General features: G+C 43.4%; 1 protein-coding gene across 4 annotated transcripts in view; it reads right to left on the bottom strand.

Moving 5' to 3' along the window:
* Nucleotides 1–19,596, bottom strand: part of LOC135203551 (CDAN1-interacting nuclease 1-like) — a 54,982-nt gene extending 35,386 nt beyond the window's left edge. Inside the window, exons 1-4 of one of the 4 annotated variants that reach the window (XM_064233287.1) lie at nucleotides 19,538–19,596; nucleotides 16,925–17,043; nucleotides 16,376–16,486; nucleotides 15,121–15,257 (exon numbers count right to left, since the gene is read on the bottom strand). In XM_064233287.1, the coding sequence (XP_064089357.1) occupies nucleotides 15,121–15,257; nucleotides 16,376–16,486; nucleotides 16,925–17,016 (340 nt within the window). In that variant the 5' untranslated portion in view covers nucleotides 17,017–17,043; nucleotides 19,538–19,596. Of the gene's footprint in view, nucleotides 1–15,120; nucleotides 15,258–16,375; nucleotides 16,487–16,924; nucleotides 17,044–18,563; nucleotides 18,682–18,735; nucleotides 18,755–18,949; nucleotides 19,046–19,537 lie in introns of those variants that run through there. The other 3 variants (XM_064233286.1, XM_064233289.1, XM_064233288.1) reach the window with 3 other exon arrangements.
* Nucleotides 19,597–20,350: the final 754 nt, after the last annotated feature.

Genomic DNA, 20,350 nt, shown 5'->3' with positions numbered 1-20,350 from the left:
TCAATGTCATTCTCATTCCCTCCGAGGACACGAACTTTCTCATTACTTCCCCAGCATGAATGAATGGGGGAAACGCATACGCGTCTATGCCCTCCCAATCCATGAGCATGGCATCTATGGATAGGCTCTGGGATCGTCCCCCAGCGAGCAAAAGTTCTCCATCCTCCTGGATAGGAATGTTGCAAACAGGTCCACTTGAGGCTTCCCCCAAAGAGACCATAGTTGCTGGCAGACTTGTGAATGAAGGGTCCACTCTGTTGGAAGGACCTGGTTTTTCCTGCTCAGTCTGTCTGCTCTTATATTCTTTCCTCCTTGAACGCGAACCTCGTCAGGAGTCGAATCCCTCTTTCTTCTGTCCATATCAACAGATCCCTTGCTAGTTGGTAAAGGGAGAAAGAAAGTGTGGTCCCCCCTTGTTTTCTTATATAAGCAGAGCCCGGGGTGGGTGTTCCGAGTTGACTTGGACCACCATGCCTCTGACTTCGTTCTCGAGAACCTGCAGTGCTAAGTGCACTGCTAAGAGTTCCTTTGCATTTATGTGCCAGGCCTTCTGTTCTTCTGTCCAACTGCCTGACACTTCCTTCGTCCCTAGTGTTGCTCCCCACCCCGTGTCCGAAGCGTCTGAGAATAACACTAGGTGAGGGTTCTGAAGGGCCAAGGACACTCCTTCGTGTCTGCAGTGGTCCTAACACCATCGTAAGTGGTTTTTGATACTCTCTCCTATCGGAAGGGTATCCAAAAGATCTCTTTTCCTTCTTCTGTTCCAACTCCTTCTGAGATGGAACTGCAAGGGTCTCAGATTCAATCTCCCTAGAGAAATGAACTGCTCCAGCGAGGAAAGAGTGCCCAGAAGACTGAGCCATTCCCTCGCTGAGCTTCGTTCTTTCTCTAGAAAGACCGAGATTTTCTCCAAACCCTTTCGAGATTCTTTCCTGGGATGGATACGCTCGAAAACCCCGAGAATCCATCCGAATCCCAGATAGACGATAGTCTGACTGGGGATTGTGTGAGACTTCTCGAGGTTTACGAGCAATCCGAGAGATCTGGTCAACTGAAGAGCTATCTCCAAGTCCTCCAAGCACTTTTGTCTTGTCTGCGCTCTTATAAGCAATCGTCTAGGTAAAGAGATATCCTCACCCCACTTCAGATGTAGCCATCTTGCTACGTTTTCTCATCAACGCTGTAAACACCTGAGGAGCCGTCGAGAGGCCGAAACACAAAGCCCATGAACTGATAAATCCTTCCCTGTACCATGAATCGAAGATATTTTTCTTCGACGAATGATGCAGGGGGACGTGAAAGTATGCATCTTGCAGGTCGAGGGAGACCATCCAATCTCCTGGACGAAGAGCAGAGAGAACCGAGTGGATGTCTCCATGGAGAACTTTGTCTTCTCCACGAAGCGATTCAATGCACTCACGTCCAGGACAGGCCTCCACCCCCGAGGCTTTCGGCACCAAAAAATAGGCGATTGTAAAAACCTCGGGAGTGCGGATCCTGTACTACCTCGATGGCCTCCTTCTCCAACATTTGCTGCACCAGTCCAAGAAGGATCTCTCTCTTACAGGGTCCTTGTATCTCGCCGACAGCTCCCTCGGAGTCGTCGTCAATGGAGGTCTGTTCTTGAAGGGGATGAGGTATCCTTTCCTCAGCACTTGTAGGGACCAAGAATCTGCTTCATTGAAGCCCATGCTTCGAGAATCCCAGAAGTCTGGCCCCTACTGGTGATTGGAGGACTGGAATCTCATTTTGCGTTCTTCTTGGAACTCTAATGGAAGATCTTCCTCTTTTCTCTCCTCCTCTTTCTTGGGGCTCGGCTAAAAGCTCTACCCTCCGAAAGGGCTGTTGGGGCAGGTGTTGCTCCCTCTTCGAAACAGAAGCAGCTGGCCTAGGCTTCTTAGCAGAATGTCACCAGCAAATCCTGTGTTGCCTTCTCAGTAAGCGTATGGGAAATGTCCTTCACCTGAACTGAGAAGGAAACAGCTGTTTAGACAGAGGGGCGTATAAAAGAGAAGCCCTCTGACTGGAGAGAGGACTGCTTTGGTAAGAAAAGAACCAAAGACAGCCCTCTTCTTTAATACTCCTGTCCCGAACAAGGATGCCACTTCAGCCGATCCGTCCTGCACTGCCTTGTCCATGCATGCCAAAACACTATGCAAGACTTCTGGTTCCAAAAAACTGAGGGTCTTGAGTCTTGTTGGCCAAAGCCCCAAGGGACCAATCTAGGAAGTTAAAAACTTCCAAGACATGGAATATTCCCTTGAGGAGATGGTCCATTTCAGACATTGTCCAGCTTGTTTTGGCTGCTGGAAAGTGCATGCCTCCTTGCCGAATCCACCAAGGTCGAGAAGTCCGCTTCAGCAGATGAGGGAAGAGAAAAGTCCATAGATTCCCCTGTGCTATACCAAAATCCCTCTCTTCCCTGATAGCCTGGATGGGGGACAGGTAAACACAGTCTTCCCCGCCTCCTCCTTGGTTTTAAGCCAAGTTCCCCTTACGACGACTGCAAAGCCCCTCTTCATTGAAATGGTCGGTTGCATCTTCAAGAAAGAGGAGGACTTCGCAGCCTTCTTAATCGAAAATAAGACGAGGAGAAGGAGGGGCAGCAGGACTCAGAGACTCTCCAAATTCTTTTAACAAGAGGGCTGCTAGTGTCTTATAATCAGAAAGACCTGCCCCCTTGTTTTCTTCAGAGTCCGAAACATCCTCTAATTCTGGTTGAGTTTTATTCGGAGAAGAGTGCGCGACCGGGGGACTCCTCTCTCGGGAATGCACAGGGCTTGCAGCAACACCGGCTGCAACCTGACAAGGGCTACGGTCGCTTGTGCGACATCTTGAGTCCCTGCCAGGAGAGGCCGGATGTTGTTCTTTTACCCTAAGGCCCTCCTGACAAGGACGGTGGCCGCTTGTGCGACAACTTTCGTCCCTACCAGGAGAAGTCCTTATATGTCGTTCTCTTTTTTCATGATCAATTCCTTCCGACAGGGGCTACGATCACCTGTGCGACACCTAGAGGCCCTGTCAGGGGAAAATTGATCTTGAGAAAAATCCCAAAGAGGAGCCTCCAAGTCCGCTTCAAATTCCGATAACTCATCCAAATTGTATTTTGGGTTGTACAAATCCTTGCGCCTGCTTTCAGGCGCTCTAGACGCTTTACGTCCTTCGGGCTTTGCAGGCGCCTTGCGTCTCCATTCGGACGCTTCAGGCGCTTCAGGCGCTTTGCGCCTCGTTTCAGGCGCCTCAGGCTCTTTAGGCGCTTTGCTTATTCTTTCAGGCGCCTCAGGCTCCCTAGGCTCTTTGCTTTTCCTTTGAGGCGTTCTAGGCTCCCCAGGCGCCCTATGTTTTATATCAGGCGCTCTAGGCTCTCTAGGAGTTAAATATTTTCCTTTAGCCACTTCAGGCTTTTCAGGCGCGTTGCGCCTCATTCCTTTTACTTGAAGAGCTTTACGCCTTATTTCAGGCGCCCGAGGCGCCTGAGGCGCTCCAGGCGCTTCAGGCGCTCCAGGCGCCTCAGGCGCTTCAGGCGCTCCAGGCGCCTGAGGCGCTTCAGGCGCCCCAGGCGCTTCAGGCGCCTCAGGCGCTTCAGGCGCTTCAGACGCTTCAGGCTCTTTGCGCTTCCTTTCAGGAGTTCGTCCGATTTCGGGAGTTCCAATTTTACTCCTCGATACGGACATCTCATGTACTTTCTTCCTCGTAGGAAGTTCCCTATACACATCTTGTCGCCTTGACGGCGTTTTGCGCTTGACAGTAGCCTGACGTCTGGCTGGCGCCAAGCTTCTGGCAAGCGCCTCGTCCGAGCTCTCAGATATTTCTAACGGACGGGATCTTTTGATAGGGAGAATCTATCCTTCCTTCTAGGCTGAATCAGATTTAAGAATCCTACTAGGGAAGATACTGTTTCTGCATATCCTCTAACATCCTTCGTAGCTACGTCTCTCTTTCAACCTCGATGCAGGAGAAGAAGCTTCTTGAATATACATCTTCTTCCTCTTTTCCGGAGGATATTCTTCGGAAATTCTTCAGGGCTGAGTCGAATGAAGGAGACTTCCAAGTTCTCTTCGAAGGTCTCGACAATCTATCCGAACTCCATCCTTTCTAGATGAGGAATCAAGACGAAGAAAAACACTGTTTCAGGACGTCTTTCCAACGACTATCCTTGGCAGGCCCGGGACGTAACGTACAGGATCTGCCGAGGGGACGCCTGACCGGTGGGGATTCTCTGAAACCTCCCTGCGGCTTTCGACATTCCTTCTCCACTGGTCTTGGGAGCTTGAAAGAGGTCTAGGCCTGGAGCGAGACAGAGCCCGATCAGACGCACCCCTCCACTTCACTGGGAACACTTTCACTACACTTACCTTCCAGTTCTTTAATTTTTTGTTCCATATGTTTAAGCGAAGCTTTCAGACTCGCAATTTCAGATGTTGAGCTTTGCCGAGTCGATAATCGGGAAGGTAAAGCTGTATGGGAGGAAACAATAGGGTTATCAATAGGCAATAGTCCGCTAACTGGCTCGTTAGAGACCGACCTACTTACACTCTTGGAAGAGGCTTTCCTAGTCCTATCTCTCTCCAACTTTCTTAGGTAGGAATTAAGCAACTTCCATTCCCCTCCTCATTCAAATTCTTGCACTCATCACATGCATTCAATTGAGAGCATACATTCCCTTCTACAATTTTTACAAGAGGTGTGAGGATCCACCGAAGCTTTCGGCAGTCTCACAAAACAATTCTCATTCACACACACTCTGAACGAAATCGACACGTCAGACATTATGAGAAATTCTAAAGCCAAATCCAAAAAAAACAGTCCACAATAGCGTATGCCAAACCAAAGATCAATACGTCACCAAATAGCAGTCCAAAAGATCAACGGCGTAATGAAATTCGAAATTCAAGTCAGGAGGAACTAGCAACGATGTTACTAGTACCGCGACAGAGAAAAATCTGGCTTAAAACGGTAATAGTTCCTATTCCTCGCCACCCAGCGGCAGGCGGGATCACCTGACCTACCTGTAGTGTGTGCCGCGAAATTTGAATTTCTGTCGGGGACGACGGAGTCTATAGCTAAGTATATATCTGACAGGGAAGTTGAATGTATGAAAACAAAGTTTAATGTATACTTACCTGGCAGGTAATATATAATTTAATTCCCACCCTCCTCCCCTCAGGAGACAGGGTTCAGAGAAAATCTGGCCCAATTGGGAACGGTTCCTAGCGCTGCGCCACGGTAACGGGGTGGTGGTTGCCTGACTCTAATAGGTTACTAGCGTTTGCCGCGAGTTTTGAAAATTTCTGCCAGGTGGAACAGAGAATATAGCTATATATATACCTGCCAGGTAAGTATACATTAAACTTTGTTTTAACATAAAAACTTCATTTTCTGTCGGGGACGACGGAGTCTTAGCTATGTATATATCTGACAGGTAAGTTGATTGTATGAAAACATAAAGTTAAAGTAGGACAGCTAGGTAGGGTGAGACTAAGCAGAACAGACAAAGTAAACTGCAGAAAGCTTTACAGCTGGGGCTCAAGATAAGTTTCTTCATCCCCACCACTATCCCTCAACTAAGGGGTCAGTTGCCTTGCCACATGTTTTCCAGTTAGAGTACATATATCTATTGAAAGTACCTTCCTTTGCTAAACCCTTCTCCAAATCCTACATCACTTTATCTTCTCATCTGATCCTCTGCTTCCTTCTTGACCTTCTACCCCTAACAGGTTCCACCCAAGCCTTCTTCATTTGTGCCTCCTCACTCATCTTCACCACATGCCCATACCATCCTAATCTCGCCTCTCTTATCATAGCAGTAACCTTTACCACCCTCACAATTTTAATTTCTCCATTTTACAGTCTAATTAAAAATGAGATCTCCTAAGTTCACATGAGCATCCTCATTTCTGTTTGCCCCTTCATCTGTTCCTCTTTCCTTCTTAATGACCATTTTGAACCATACATCATCACTGGTCTGATTACGGTACAAGATATAACGGATCTTTATATTCAGTTTATTTGGCCTTTTTTGTCAACACTACCTCTGCCCCCTTCCTCCAATTCCCTAAAGCTGCCTCTATTCTTTTTCCAGCCTCAGATTCAAATCAAAGCCTCTTCTATCTTGTATTAATGACCTAACTTCTCTCAGCTTACTGGACACCATGACCTCACTTTTACCCACATTTACCTTCATACTACTCCATTCCAGAGATTCCTAACAATCTCCTACCCTTCCTTAACAATTCTTCTGTCTCTACCATAATCACCACACAACCTGCATATTACAATTGCCATAAATTTTCTTTCTTAAGCCCTGCAATCTATACATCTATTGCTAGTAAAAACAGAGATCAGCAAAGTGTTAATCCTTTAAGTAAACCAACTCTAATTTTAAATGCTTCTGTATTGTGACAGGATGTTATTACCTACTGTTGTCCTAGTTTTCATGTATACGTACGTATATCGTTCAACCAACCTAACCAACTTTTCTAGCGCTTTGCTCTTCCTTGAATGCCAAATCAACCACACCTTAACATCAGGTGATAAATATTTTAGCACTGATCAACAAAGGAAACTAAAATTCTGATGATAATAGAACTAAAAATGGTCAAAAATATTGCTACAGCATACACAATAAATTTGCCAAGAAATTTCTATTTCATATATGCTTTTTGTAAAAATCTTCATTCCTAATCAAATGACAATCAGAGTCCAGTTTTAACAATTACATTAGTTACCACCCAGAATGCTTACTGCTATTATACCAAACATATGTGCTGTGGATATGACTGGTTGCGTAACAGAATATGAAAGACATGAGACCAGGCAGCTTATGCTAAACAGAGTTCTGGTTATTCAAGGTTAAAATACATACATAGATTTCCTCTTTGTTGCAACACCTCAGTGAACTGTATTCTTCCTACATTTCATTAATCATCATAAATGATATTGTTATGTTACAATAAAGTTTCATACATACTTACCTGGCAGATATATACATAGCTAAGACTCGTCGTCCCCGACAGAAATTCAAATTTCGCGCCACTCGCTACAGGTAGGTCAGGTGATCTACCGGCCTGCCCTGGGCGGCAGGACTAGGAACCATCCCCGTTTTCTATCATATTTTCTCTCTTCCATCTGTCTCCTGCGGGGAGGCTGGGTGGGCCTTTAATTGTATATATCTGCCAGGTAAGTATGTATGAAACTTTATTGTAACAACAATATCATTTTCATACAATCAACTTACCTGTCAGATATATACATAGCTGATTGGCACCTTTCGGTGGAGGGTAAGAGACAGCTACTATAGGGAATAGACAGGTAAACAACATATGTTGTAGTATAAATAAAACCTTGGTTCCTACCTGATAGGTGGTAGACTTCGTGGTGTTTGCCCAGTAGTCTGCATCACCTCAAGAACTTTAGCGAGATATATGATCTATGGCCAAGAGTTCTTGTGGGTCTGCGATGGGTCTTATCCGCTTACTCGGCAGAGCCTGAAAGGACTTTGTCAATGGGTGCTGATCCACTTATATGACAATACACCTTATGAAGGAGCACACAACCAATCCCGACCACCTGATCCTAACCATATGTTAGAACTAAGGATTGTTCCGAGTTATCCCCGAACTCGTCACAACAACCGTAACTCAAAACCACTACGCACACATACATAATTTTCTAAAAAAAAATTATACTCATCTAATTAGATATGACAAGATTCTCTTACTGAACAACATAGACGGCCGCCCGGTGTTTTTTTTCTAAACCAAGTCCTCCATTGTTCGAAGAGATTCCAGACCATATCTAAAAAGAAGAAAAGTATATACTTTTAAGGATTGGTGTCGGCTCCCGTACCCAGAATCGTATCCGCCGATACGAACGGACCTAGAGAAAAACACTTCTCATATGTCACACGAACGTCTTTCAAGTAATGAGATGCAAATACTGAGTTGCATCTCCAAAATGTCGTATCTATGATGTTTTTTAAGCGATATAATATTCTTATGAAACGAGAGAGACGTCGCTATTGCTCTCACTTCATGAGCTTTAACTTTCAACAGTCGTAACTGTTCGTCAGAAACAGACCTTTTATGCGCGTCTGTAATGACGTTCCTCACAAAGAATGCCAGCGCATTCTTGGACATCAGTTCTTGTGGGGTCTTTTACCGCGCACCAAAGAAAGCCTTGTCTAGAGCCTCCCATCTGATGCTTTCTCTGAATGTAAAAACTTTAGAGCTCTTCAGGGCATAGAGATCTTTCTGCTTCTCTCCTACGAGACTCGATATGCCTTTGACTTCGAATGACTTAGGCCCAGGGATTCGAGGGATTCTCATTCTTAGCTAAAAAACAGGATCTTAAACGAGCAAATAGCTGAGTCTCCCTTGAAACCTACTTTATCTTGCAGAGCATGTAATTCAACTAACTCTCTTTGCCGTAGCTAAAGATAATAGGAATAGGCATTTTTCTGGGTAATGTCTCGAAAGGAAGCCAGATGAGGAGGTTCGAATCTTTCAGATGAAAGAAACTTGAGGACCACGTCTAGGTTCCAGTTCGGAGGGACCGGTTCCTTCGACTTTGAAGTCTCAAATGACCGTATGAGATCGTGGAGATCTTTATTATCTGCCAGATCTAATCCTCTATTCCTGAAGACAGCCGAGAGCATACTTCTGTATCCCTTTATTGTGGATACAGCTAGATGAGATTGCTCTCTCAGGAATAGAAGGAAATCAGCAATTTCCGCTATAGAGGTAGTGGAGGAGGACAACTTCTTAGATCTACACCACCTTCTAAAAACCTCCCACTTCGATTGATATACTTTCGTAGTGGAGGTTTCTGCGTGCTCTCGCGATCGCGCTTGCAACTTCGCGAGAAAACCCTCTCGCTCTGACGAGTCTTTTCGATAGTCGAAAGGCAGTCAGAGCGAGAGCGGGGAGGTTTTGATGGTACCTCTTGTTGATGTGGTTGTCTGAGAAGATCCGTCCTTCTTGGTATGGGATCTTGGAAAGTCTACGATCCACCTCTACCACCTCCGTGAACCAATCTTGGGCTGGCCAAAAGGGGGCTATCAATGTCATCCTCGTCTCCTTTGACGCCACAACTTTTTATTACTAATCCCAGGATTTTGAATGGAGGAAAAGCATATACGTCTACTCGAGACCAATCTAGCAGGAAAGGCGTCTACCATAAGAGCTCTTGGATCTTCCACGACGAGCAAAAGAAAGACTGCCAGCCTTTTGGAAATGAATGTGGCGAAGAGATCCACATGAGGAGTCCCCCACAGCGACCAGAGATCTTGACACACTTCCTCGTGTAGGGTCCACTCTGTATGAAGGACCTGGTTTTCTCCTGCTGAGTCTGTCCGCCTCACATTCTTTACTCCCTGCACGAACCTTGTCAGAAGGGAGAGTTTCCTGTGAGACGTCCAAAGCAAAAGGTCTCTCGTCAGTTCGTAAGGAACGAGTGAGTCCCCAGTCCCTCCCTGTTTTCGAATGTAGGCAAGTGCCGTGGTGTTGTCCACGTTTACTTGCACTACTTTTGGTTCGACACCAGAGGTTCTAGACTCTTCAAAGCCAGATGCACGGCGAAGAGCTCTTTGCAGTTTATGTGCCAAGTCACCTGTGCTGGTTCCCAGGTGCCTGACACCTCCTTCGAGCCTAATGTTGCTCCCCAACCTTTCTCCGACGCGTCGGAGTACAACACTAGGTCTGGGTTCTGTGTCCTTAGAGAGATCCCTTTTTGTTCTCTTCCAGAGGGGGCAACCACCATTCCAGGTGCGATCTTATCTCCACTGGTGGAATGGGAAAGACGTCCGAAAGTTGTCCAGTTTTCCAACTCCAAGACTTCTTGAGGAAGAATTGAAGCGGACGTAATGAAGTCTTCCTAGCGGGAAGAACTGTTCGAGCGAGGAAAGGGTCCCTAGAAGGCTCAACCATTCCCTCGCCGACGTTATGTTCCTTCCTTAAGAAGAGAGAGACTATCCGCAAACCTTTTTGCGATTCTCTCTTGCGAAGGAAATACTCGAAAACCCCGAGAATCCATCCGAATCCCCAGATAGACTAAGTCCTGTCAGGGGTCAGCTGCGACTTCTCGAGGTTTTCACGACCAATCCCAACGCTTTGATCAGATCTAAAGTTAACTTCAGGTCCTCCAAGCACTGTCTCTCTGATCTGGCCCTGATGAGCCAGTCGTCCAGATACAGAGAGATGTTTACTCATTTGAGGTGAAGAAACCTCGCTACATTCTTCATCAGGCTTGTGAAGACCTGAGGAGCTGTGGACAGGCCGAAACACAAGGCTCTGAACTGAAAGATCCTTCCCCCCGTCATGAAACGGAGGTACTTCTTCGATGAAGGGTGGATCGCGACGTGAAGTAGGCCGTCCTGGAGATCTAGAGACACCATCCAATCTCCTTGTCGTAATGACGCCAGGACTGAAGCAGAAGTCTCCATGGAGAACTTCTCCTTCTGAACAAATTTGTTCAGAGAGCTGACGTCCAGTACTGGTCTCCAGCCTCAGGAGGCTTTCGCAACCAGAAAAAAGGCGATTTGTAAAACCCCGGGGAGTTTTGATCTAGTACTAGTTTCATCGCTCTCTTGTCCCACATTTGTTCCACCATCGATCGAAGAGTATCCCTCATCGCACAGGATCCTTGTACTTCTGGCTGTTCGTTCCCTTGGTATTGACGTTAGGGGAGGATTGAGGAGTGTTCAGGAAAGGGATACGATATCCCTTCCTTATTATAGCCAACGATGACGCGTCTGTGTTTATAAGTGTCCAGGCCTCCACAAATCCCAGGAGCCTGGCCACCTACTGGTGCTTGGAGGAGAGAAGCTTCATTTTGTTTTTCCCTTTTTAAAGGGACGAAAGGCAGACCTACCTCTCTTCTCCGGAGCCTTCCTTCTTGCGGGAGGTCTGGAGGTCGGACCACCTCGAAAGGGCTGAACCGATGTACTCGGTCCTTTCTTGTCCGATGTAGAAGCAGGTTTGCTTCTTCCTTGCTGACTGCGTCAGAAGATCCTGAGTCGCCTTCTCAGTTAATGAATGAGCAATGTCCTTCACCAACTGAGAAGGGAACAAAAAGTCAGACAAAGGCGAATACAGCAGCGCTGCCCTCTGAGCGTGGGAGACTGCCTTGGTTAAAAAGGCACCATATACCGTCCTCTTCTTCTTTAGAAGACCTGCTCCAAACAAGAGGAGATTTCAAAAGAGCCATCCTGTACCGCTTTGTCTATACAAGACAATATGCACAAAAGGGCTTCAGGTTTCGATTCCTTCCGAATCATGGGCCTTCTTGGAACATCCCCCAGGGACCAATCTAAGAAGTTGAAAACTTCCAATACATGAAAGAGTCCCTTGAGGAGATGGTCCAGTTCAGAAATGCCCCACGTAATCCGTGCCGAGTTGAGACCTTGTCGACGTGAAGCGTCAACTAAGGTCGAAAAGTCTGCTTCTGACGTAGACGGGAGAGCAATACCCATATTCTCTCCCGTCTGATAAATGCCTCTTTTACCAGCTAGTCTCGCTGGAGGCATGCAGAAGACCGTTCTTACTAAGTCCTTCTTAGACTTCATCCACGAGTCTAAGGATTGTAGAGCCCTCTTCATTGAATGTGGTGGCTTCATTTTGAGAAAAGACGAAGACTTCTTCGTCTTAGCACTCGAAAACAGAGAGCGCGGAGAAGGAGGAGCGGCAGGAGTCAATTCGTCTCCATACTCCTCTAGAAGCAAGGCAGTCAAAACTTTATAGTTCGACAGTCCTTCTCTTCCTTTATATTCTTCATCCGAGTTTCCTTCCAACTTGGGATCTAAATGGAGTCTCCGCTCCCCCACCTCTGTACGTTCCTCCTCTGGTAGGAGACAAACTCCTAATAGGAGAGGGGCTAAGGGAAATATTTATTCTTTCCTCTTCCCCGCTTTAATAGCCTTGGAAGCGCCAAAAAGCTCAGGCTTCTCTCGATAAATAGAAGACGCTTCCCGCTTGGATGACGCTTTCTCGCTCCCGCCAAGCGTCCTGGCTGACGCCTCCCGCTTACCTTGGCTGCTGACGTCCGGATGACGCCTCGCGCCTGGGAAGACGCTCCGCTCTCAAAAGGCGTCCTACTTGGCGCCAAAATATTGGTTGGAGCTTCACGTCTACCAACAGCTTTCAAAGTACGCTTCTGTCTAAAAGACGTCTCACGCTCTCTGGGCGTTACGAAACTTTCGTAAGCAAACCGCTCTCGCCTCTCGAACCCGAAAGCTTCTGTAAGATGTTTAGAAGCTTCACGTCCCCTGCATGACGCTTCTCGCTTAGCAGGGGAGAGTGGACGAGACTTCCTTGATTGGAAGAGCGCAACGTCCTGCCACGAGGCGCTAAAACTCTCCACTAGAGAGGTCAGTTGCTCTTGAACTGCCATAATAATTCTCCTAGAAGCTTCTCCCACGTCAACTGCATGACGCCTTTCGTCATCAATCGGGGGAGAAGTAGGAAGGGTACTTCTGCGTACTCATCGGGTGACGCTGACGCCACCTTCGCCTTCTTAATAGAAGAGGGAGCGTCATCTGAGAAACGCTCTGGGCTCGAGTCAATTTCGGGCTCTTTCATATGACGCTTCAGAGGCCTCGATAAATTCGACTCCTTCCACCCTCGTTTAGGTGAGGGAGAGGGAGAGGATGAGAAACACTCACGAAGGACGCTTTTTCTAGAGCGCCCTTGAGCAGCCTGCCATGAACAGAGCTAGCTGAAGGGACGTCCTGACCGTTGGGGATTCCCCACGACCTCCTTAAGGCTTTCGACTTTCCTTCTCCTCTGGGCATGGGAGCTTGGAAGAGGTCTAGGCCTGGGGAGCGTCGCAGGGACGATCAACGCCCCCTCCACAACACTGGGGGAACTCACTTTCACTGTATGCTCACTTTCACTAGCCTTACCTTGTAAGTCCGCCATTTTGGACTTCATGTTTCGAATCGTAGCTTTCAGATCGGCGATTTCCGAGGCCGATTCCGAAAGTACCCTTTGTGAATGAGAAACATAGGGAGAATCTAAATCAGTAGGATTAGAATTATCAGTAAAAGGCTCAATAGGCCTTGAACTCACACCTTTCAGACGTCTAACCCTATCCCTCTCTAACTTCTTCAAATAAGAAGTTAAAGTCTTCCACTCTTCTGCATTTAATCCCTCGCATTCATTACAAGTATTATTAGCAGAACACTGAAACCCCCTACATTTACAGCATACAGTGTGAGGATCAACCGAAGCTTTCGGTATCCTCACCCTGCAGCTTACATTCACACACATTCTCACACTCACATTTGAATCAGACATACTGAGAAAAAACCAAAAAGCAATTCCAAAAACAGTCCACAGTAGCGAATGCCAAAAACACGATCCAGATACGTCACCAAAAAGCCGAGAAACGATGATCAAAGGATGAAATAAGAATCTAAGTCAGGAGGTAATAGCAACCAATGTTGATACACCGGCGACAGAGAAAATATGATAGAAAACGGGGATGGTTCCTAGTCCTGCCGCCCAGCAGGGCCGGCCGGTAGATCACCTGACCTACCTGTAGCGAGTGGCGCGAAATTTGAATTTCTGTCGGGGACGACGGAGTCTTAGCTATGTATATATCTGACAGGTAAGTTGATTGTATGAAAATGTTTTTTGAACAACATACATTTAAACATAAAATTTAAGCCATTCAGTGCTGAAAAGGAAATTGACAGTAAGAAGGTTTGAAATTTGTAACAAGAGAAAAACCTCGCAGTTGCACTATGAAACAATTGTTAGAGAATATGGAAGAAAGAGAATATGAATAGAAGTAAAATATATTAGGAATGAAAGTGGTTGCAACTAGAGGGTGAAGGGATATTGTAAAGACCCTAAGTAATCCCTACAATTCACCATGTGAGGTAAACTGACAGCACTAACCCCCTACGGGATCAATGTTTTTACAGTAGCATTTCCCTTTACTGGGTCAGATGGACAAAATGTCTCTCTGTTCTTCTCTGTCCTGTGGTCTTTCTTCCTAACTGGCATCAGGTCCAGGTCCTCATCTATCCCCTTCCTCCTCCATGATTTCCTGGGTCTTCCTATAGCTGTGATTTATAGCCTCTTAACTTTATATGTTCAAGATTATAATGATTTTGAATCCTTATTAATAATTTAAGACTGCTTTACAGAAACAACTCTATACCTTGCCTCATGCCTGTTAATCTCTCACTTCATTAATATTAACTGTACATTAAATATCTTTACATTATATATTGTTAAATTTTAATTTTAACACTTTTACACATACCTTCAACCAGCCTCCAAAACTTAAGCTAAACGATGCATTATGGCATTACTGCATCAGCTTTTCCTAAGCTAAGGAGTTCTGTGATTATCTGAAGAGATGTAACATCAAATGAAAAACCAAACAAATACTTTTTTCAGTTTTCTTCGAAAGATTGAAAAAGACACCCACAAAATCACTGTGTATAACGTGTTTATTTCTGAATATTTACACTTTATTTTCCTCTACACTCGAGTACTTTCAGGCCCTATCTGTGGCCCATTTTCAAGAGATGTGTAAGACCCAGGCTGACAACCTACACATCTCTTGAAAATGGGCCACAGATAGAGTCTGAAAGTACTCGAGTGTAGAGTAAAATAAAGTGTAAATACTCTTAAATAAACATGTTATACACAGTGATTTTGTGGGTTTCTTTTTCAATCAAAGGAAAACTTTGTGATCTTGTACCAGGAAATGTGTATGTATAGGCATGCTAGCTAGGCTTTGTCTTCAAGAAACAATCACATATACAACAGTTTTCTGGGTGATTGCTAATACACCATAGGCAGTCCCCGCTTACTGGCGGGACCGGTTTACAGTGTTTTGGTGTTACAGGGATTGGCTAGCAACGTTGTTGACCAAATTTTCGTTGCTGGTAAGCAGTTTATCGGTGTTGGTAAGTGGTTTATCAGTGCTGTTAAGCGGTTTATCGGCACTTAAGGCGTCATATATGTCATTTATTACTGTAATTAGTATTGCGATTTCCAGTTATCGAGTCACTCGGCTATTAACCGAGGAATGCCTGTATTGACAAATCTTTTTCCTTTGGATCGTGTCTTAATTCTTTTAAAAACATTTTGATGCTAGATGCCTTACCTGTCATTTGAGGGCAATTAGTATTTAAATACTGTTCCAAAATTAACTTTGAAAGCATTGATGCCGAGTAGTCCATCTCCTTTGCCATCCTGACTAATATTTCTGGTGGCTCACCTGACTGAGTCTTTGAAAGATATCTGAAAAAGTAATGACTTCTGAGTTACGTGAAGAAATGATGAAAACAAAGTAAACTATTTTTTCGTACCGTACAATATAAAAACAAATAAATATGAAAGTTCAGATTTGCACAAAGAGCTATAAAATTTAATTCAGTGAAAAAGGAATAAATATTCCCTCCAATTTGTTATCCTTTACACTTTCTTAAATACACTAAGCAAAAGCAAACAGCCTTAATACTTCTGAAAGTAATGAGTAATGATCCTTTCTACCATCATGACTCTTACCCCAAAATGTATGCAGGGTATATGTACTGTATCTGAAGAACCTCTTTCGGGAGGAATGCCCAGTGTACAAAGTGGCCCCCACAAAAAACACAGTGTGGTACATTTCTGAAGAGGCAGTGGTTTGCGTGGAAGTGTAATGTCTTTTGTTTAGTTGTTTTTGTGTTTTAATTTTGTTGTTTTCTTTTGTGCTTTAGTGTGATTGGTTGTTGTAAAAGTTTGATGATCCAGTTACAGGCTTTTTTGTGTTCTGTTCTGTGCCGTAACTTGATTCTGTCGTAATTGGAGCTTAAATGACGCTTACACTGCTGTAACTTGATGTTGCATCCAGTTACAGTGCTATAACCACTGTTAATTTGATGTCTAGTCTTGCCATTAGTGCCGTCAACGGCGCTTATGGCACCATAACTTGATGCAACATCAAGTTACAGCACTGTAAAATGCCATTAATGGCACTGAAAAAGTGCTGTAAGATCGAATCTGCCCTAAGTTGGTGACACACTGTACAGTGATAGAGCTTGATTGAAAAGGAGTAGTACTACTAAAGCAAAATGATAGATAAAGCATCTGATGCTACCTACACTATCATTTTTCAATGACCCTTTAATTGAAAAGTAAATAACCTATAAACCTTTACATAATAATTTCTGGAAGCATACTAAAATACTAATCTTATTCCAGGGGATGAATGGCTGATTTCTTTATATATCATAAGGATGGTTAAACTCATGAACAGGCCTGCTTTTAAATCTATGCTACACAAAAGAAGGACCAAGATATTCCAGCCATTACCTTCCACTATAAAATAAAAACGAAGCACTGAGGCAAGCAATGAAAAATAACCTTTGCTGTACCTTTCATAAATATCACTTGCTTTATCTGGGGCACTGATACGATGATAAGCTTTCTTAACTTTTCTTCGTACCTCCTGAATGTAGATGTTACTTAAGGTATCATCTTTAATTCTGAAATGGAAAGAAATATCTAAAATACTTTAAATGTCTCATTAATGCACTGTTTGTATCTTACATATACACATCACTAGAAGAAGTTAGTCACAAGCATTTTATTCTTGTTATTCAAAGCCAGTAAACGTTTGAGGAACCAACTTAATAGTCCAGTATTGCACCACCAATAAGAGCAGTTTTTACATTACAAAAGCTAATGCATAACATTTTCTGTATGACTGCTTTCCACTATGTAAACAAAAATTTTTTAGATATCAATTTTAAGTGAATTTACAAGTTCTCACCATAGGATATGTTTGCTCCCATCTACTGACAGCTTTCGTCATACTACTGCCTTGTTCAATGTAGCTGTTTTTCACCTATCCACATTACAGATTCTGTTTGTGGTATACTAACTGACTTTTATACAGAGCTACCTTTTGAAGCTATACTTACTCTGGGAACTGTTTGACCAAACACTGTACTACATCCTCAGCTTTGTGTTTCTGTATAAAATCTAAAACTTCACAATACTTTTTCATCTTCATTTTTGGCCTTTCCTGGTGACTAGATGCCTGAAAAAAAAAAAATGAAACTCATTAGTAAATACCTGTAAACTGAAACTTAAGCTGTCACCTTATCTCAATTGTTACAACTTTTGATTGAGAGCTGTAAAAATGTATAAAATTTCTAATAATATTCATGCTAAAAATTTACAGACCTTTTTATTTATATAAAACAACTCAAAATGGTGCACCATAAGTACAGAACAATCATCAACTAAAGACTGAATACCTGAGTGAGTTGCAGTTTCGTAGTAATAATTTCCTGCCCAGATAATTTTACTTACAATATCCCAACTGCTTACCTTCCTAATTACTAACTGTACAATATCAAGGAGATCTATGCATAAAGCAAAAATTCCAAAAAGAAGCACAGGTCTTAAAAGGCTAATACTGAAGTAGGGCCTATAGCTATAGCCTATGGACGTAAATCTAACATATGGTAGGCTATATTTGGTATTAGTATTTATCCCTTTCATTTGGGAGCCAAGGGTTCGATACCAATGTGCGTTTAGTTTAGTTTTAGGGTTCCTAGGCTATTAATATAGTTTAGGCCAGGTTTTGCAGGAACAAGGCTTTGAATGTTTCTTTAGTTTCATCAGTAAATGATCTATTTAACCTACCCTAACTTAGTCTAGGGTACCAGGTTTGGCAAAACTTTCCATACTAACCCAAAACAAGCCTGTATCACTATTTAGGCTGGGCTTTTCAGGGACAAGGCTTTGAATGTTTCTGAAGTTTCACCAGTAAATGCCCAATTCAAACCCACCCTAACCTAGCCTAGGGTACCAGGTTCGGTAAAACTTTTACCCAATACCACAGCCCAATTCCCGCCAGTCGCTGACCGGAATATTTACCGTCTCTTGTCTGTGTTTCTGTTTATGTTTATGGATTTTGTTTGCCTTTATGGTATTACCCTATAGAGGTCAATGTTAGTCTGAAAACATTCTATCAGTTTAACTGTAATGTGAGTAAGAACTAGGTATCAGTGGGATTCACATCCTCGGCTTTTGCTCGTTTCGCGTTTCCTGCCACCCAATTACCGCCTCCCCTTCCCCCCTTTTCCAATGTGGTCCCCTAAGATACAGTATGATATATAGGCGGTGTCCACCACCTACATATACCTACTAGCCTACTACTCATTCTATAAGGGGTAATTCGACAGCTATTGGGATTTGGGCGTCTAATGTACTTTGCCGTGTTTAGTACTGGCCCCTAGAGGTTAAATTATGGTAGACCCCTCAAAAATAACAGTAAATTCTTAAAAAGCAACCCAAATGGGTATTTCTACAGAAGCAGTCTGCACGGACTGCAAGGAACGTAACCGCGGATACGACATCAACTAGGGATTGGGGTGTCCAATGTATTTCGCCGTGTTTAGTACTGGACCCCGGGGGGGTTAATTACAGTAGTCCGAATAAATATTACTTGAAGTTCTTGTTCAGTAGGTAAAACTGCATACAAAAACAGCAACTGCCATAGTCTAGGCCGCCGCGGATAAGTACCCTAGATCTACCACTAGGTATATTTACCTGATAAGTTAACAAAAGGACGTTCTCACAGACCAGCTACTACTAGCTAGCTATAATACCTATGCCAGACAGACAATCTACAATTAAATATAGGTATTAGTAGAATGAAATGATAAATTGACAGAAGAAATTACTCCTTTGGCAAGTAAACGATTTAATTACACTTAATTACGTATACAATATAACAGGAAGGCGTAGTATTCTAATAACGATGGTCGATGAAGACGACCAGACTGACTGACAAGTTCCATTTTCATTGTCATTTTAAATATCTTTTTCTTCCTTTATTTCTATGTAAAGTTCGCCATTTTTACACAGTGATACTGACTCAATCAAATTCTGTTTTGTTGGTTTTTGAAAACGATCTTCAATTCGTTCTTACTTACAAAATAAATCTGGAGTTTTCCTGTATGAAGTTCGTGACTTTTGTTTATAGTAGTAGTAGTAGTGGGTGGGATAAGCCTTTGAAACGGCTCCCTTGCTTCTTTTATTCCTCCTTTTGTTTGTGTTTGCTTGAGCTTCTTCTCTCTGAAATACCACATTTCTTTTATAAAATCTTTCCTATTCTCCACTTCCTCCCTCATTAGTACTACCAATAGATTATATTTGCTACTAATTCCTCTTTATTTTCTTGATATGGTTGCTGCATAAAGCTATATCTATTTCTAATTTTCATTGTATGCTGGACAGTAAGTAATGCAAATGTTTCTAAATTTCATTTTGTTTCACAGTAAAGTAATAAATTTTCTTTTACGTATAAACATTTTGTATCTTCTCCATTTTATCCTATTTCTATCGTTTAATCCTAGATACCTAGTCTGGCCCTTACTGATCAGCATTGTTTTTTCAGTGTTATCATACCAGATTTCTTCTCCTTATGCTTTCTTTATATTTTTCTGTAGATTCTTAATGTTGACTCATCAAATTCTGTTTTGTTGGTTTTTGAAAACGATCTTCAATTCGTTCTTACTTACAAAATAAATCTGGAGTTTTTCCTGTATGAAGTTCGTGACTTTTGTTTATAGTTTCCACATAATGCATTGTAGTAGTAAGATCCTAAGAGTTTCTTTTCAACGGCACTCCATACACGGTCAAAACAGAAATTTACTAACAAAATATCTGCTTAGGGTTTCTTTAAAAGGTTAAGTAGTATATAAAGTTTTTTTTTAAAGTCATTATATAATGTCTACGACATGGGTGCCAAAAACTGACCGATTGTACAATGGCGAGGCTACAAAGACTGATGTAGGTATATTTCAATACATTTGAAGAGACTATGGTGGGATCACAAGCTTAAACACAAGCGGGCAAATCCCCCCCCCCCCCCCCGCCCAACTCCCACATAAACTTAATCAATCCAGCTGCCAAACTCACCCTCAGTCACACTTTCCTCTTTACAATACCGAATCAGGACAATTGACCTACCTACACAGAAAAAAAACACACACACACACACAAACACATGCACTTGTGAGGACCAGAGATTAAGACAGGTAGCTGGGTACTGATGATTTATTTACATTTTACAGACAAACTGGGTTAACATAGACAGGTGTGGACGGATATGTAGTGCAGTCTCGCACCGCGAACAGAAATGACTCTGAGACAGTAAATTTGTGTTTTCTTACAGACATACATTTAGATATATTAAGGCGTACAAATAATGGAATTGCATGTGTTATACATCGGCGAAAAGGCCGCGGAACGCTCTATCAGACGGAAGTAAGAACAACGCGACTTGATGATTGGGTTCGATGAAAATAGGGAAAAAGCGTTGTCCTTACAAA

Source organism: Macrobrachium nipponense, chromosome 36 (assembly GCF_015104395.2).
Source record: "Macrobrachium nipponense isolate FS-2020 chromosome 36, ASM1510439v2, whole genome shotgun sequence".
In the NCBI taxonomy this organism is placed as follows: domain Eukaryota; kingdom Metazoa; phylum Arthropoda; class Malacostraca; order Decapoda; family Palaemonidae; genus Macrobrachium; species Macrobrachium nipponense.
Note: the sequence above shows the minus strand (reverse complement) of the source record. Positions and strands in the feature narration are given on the sequence as shown.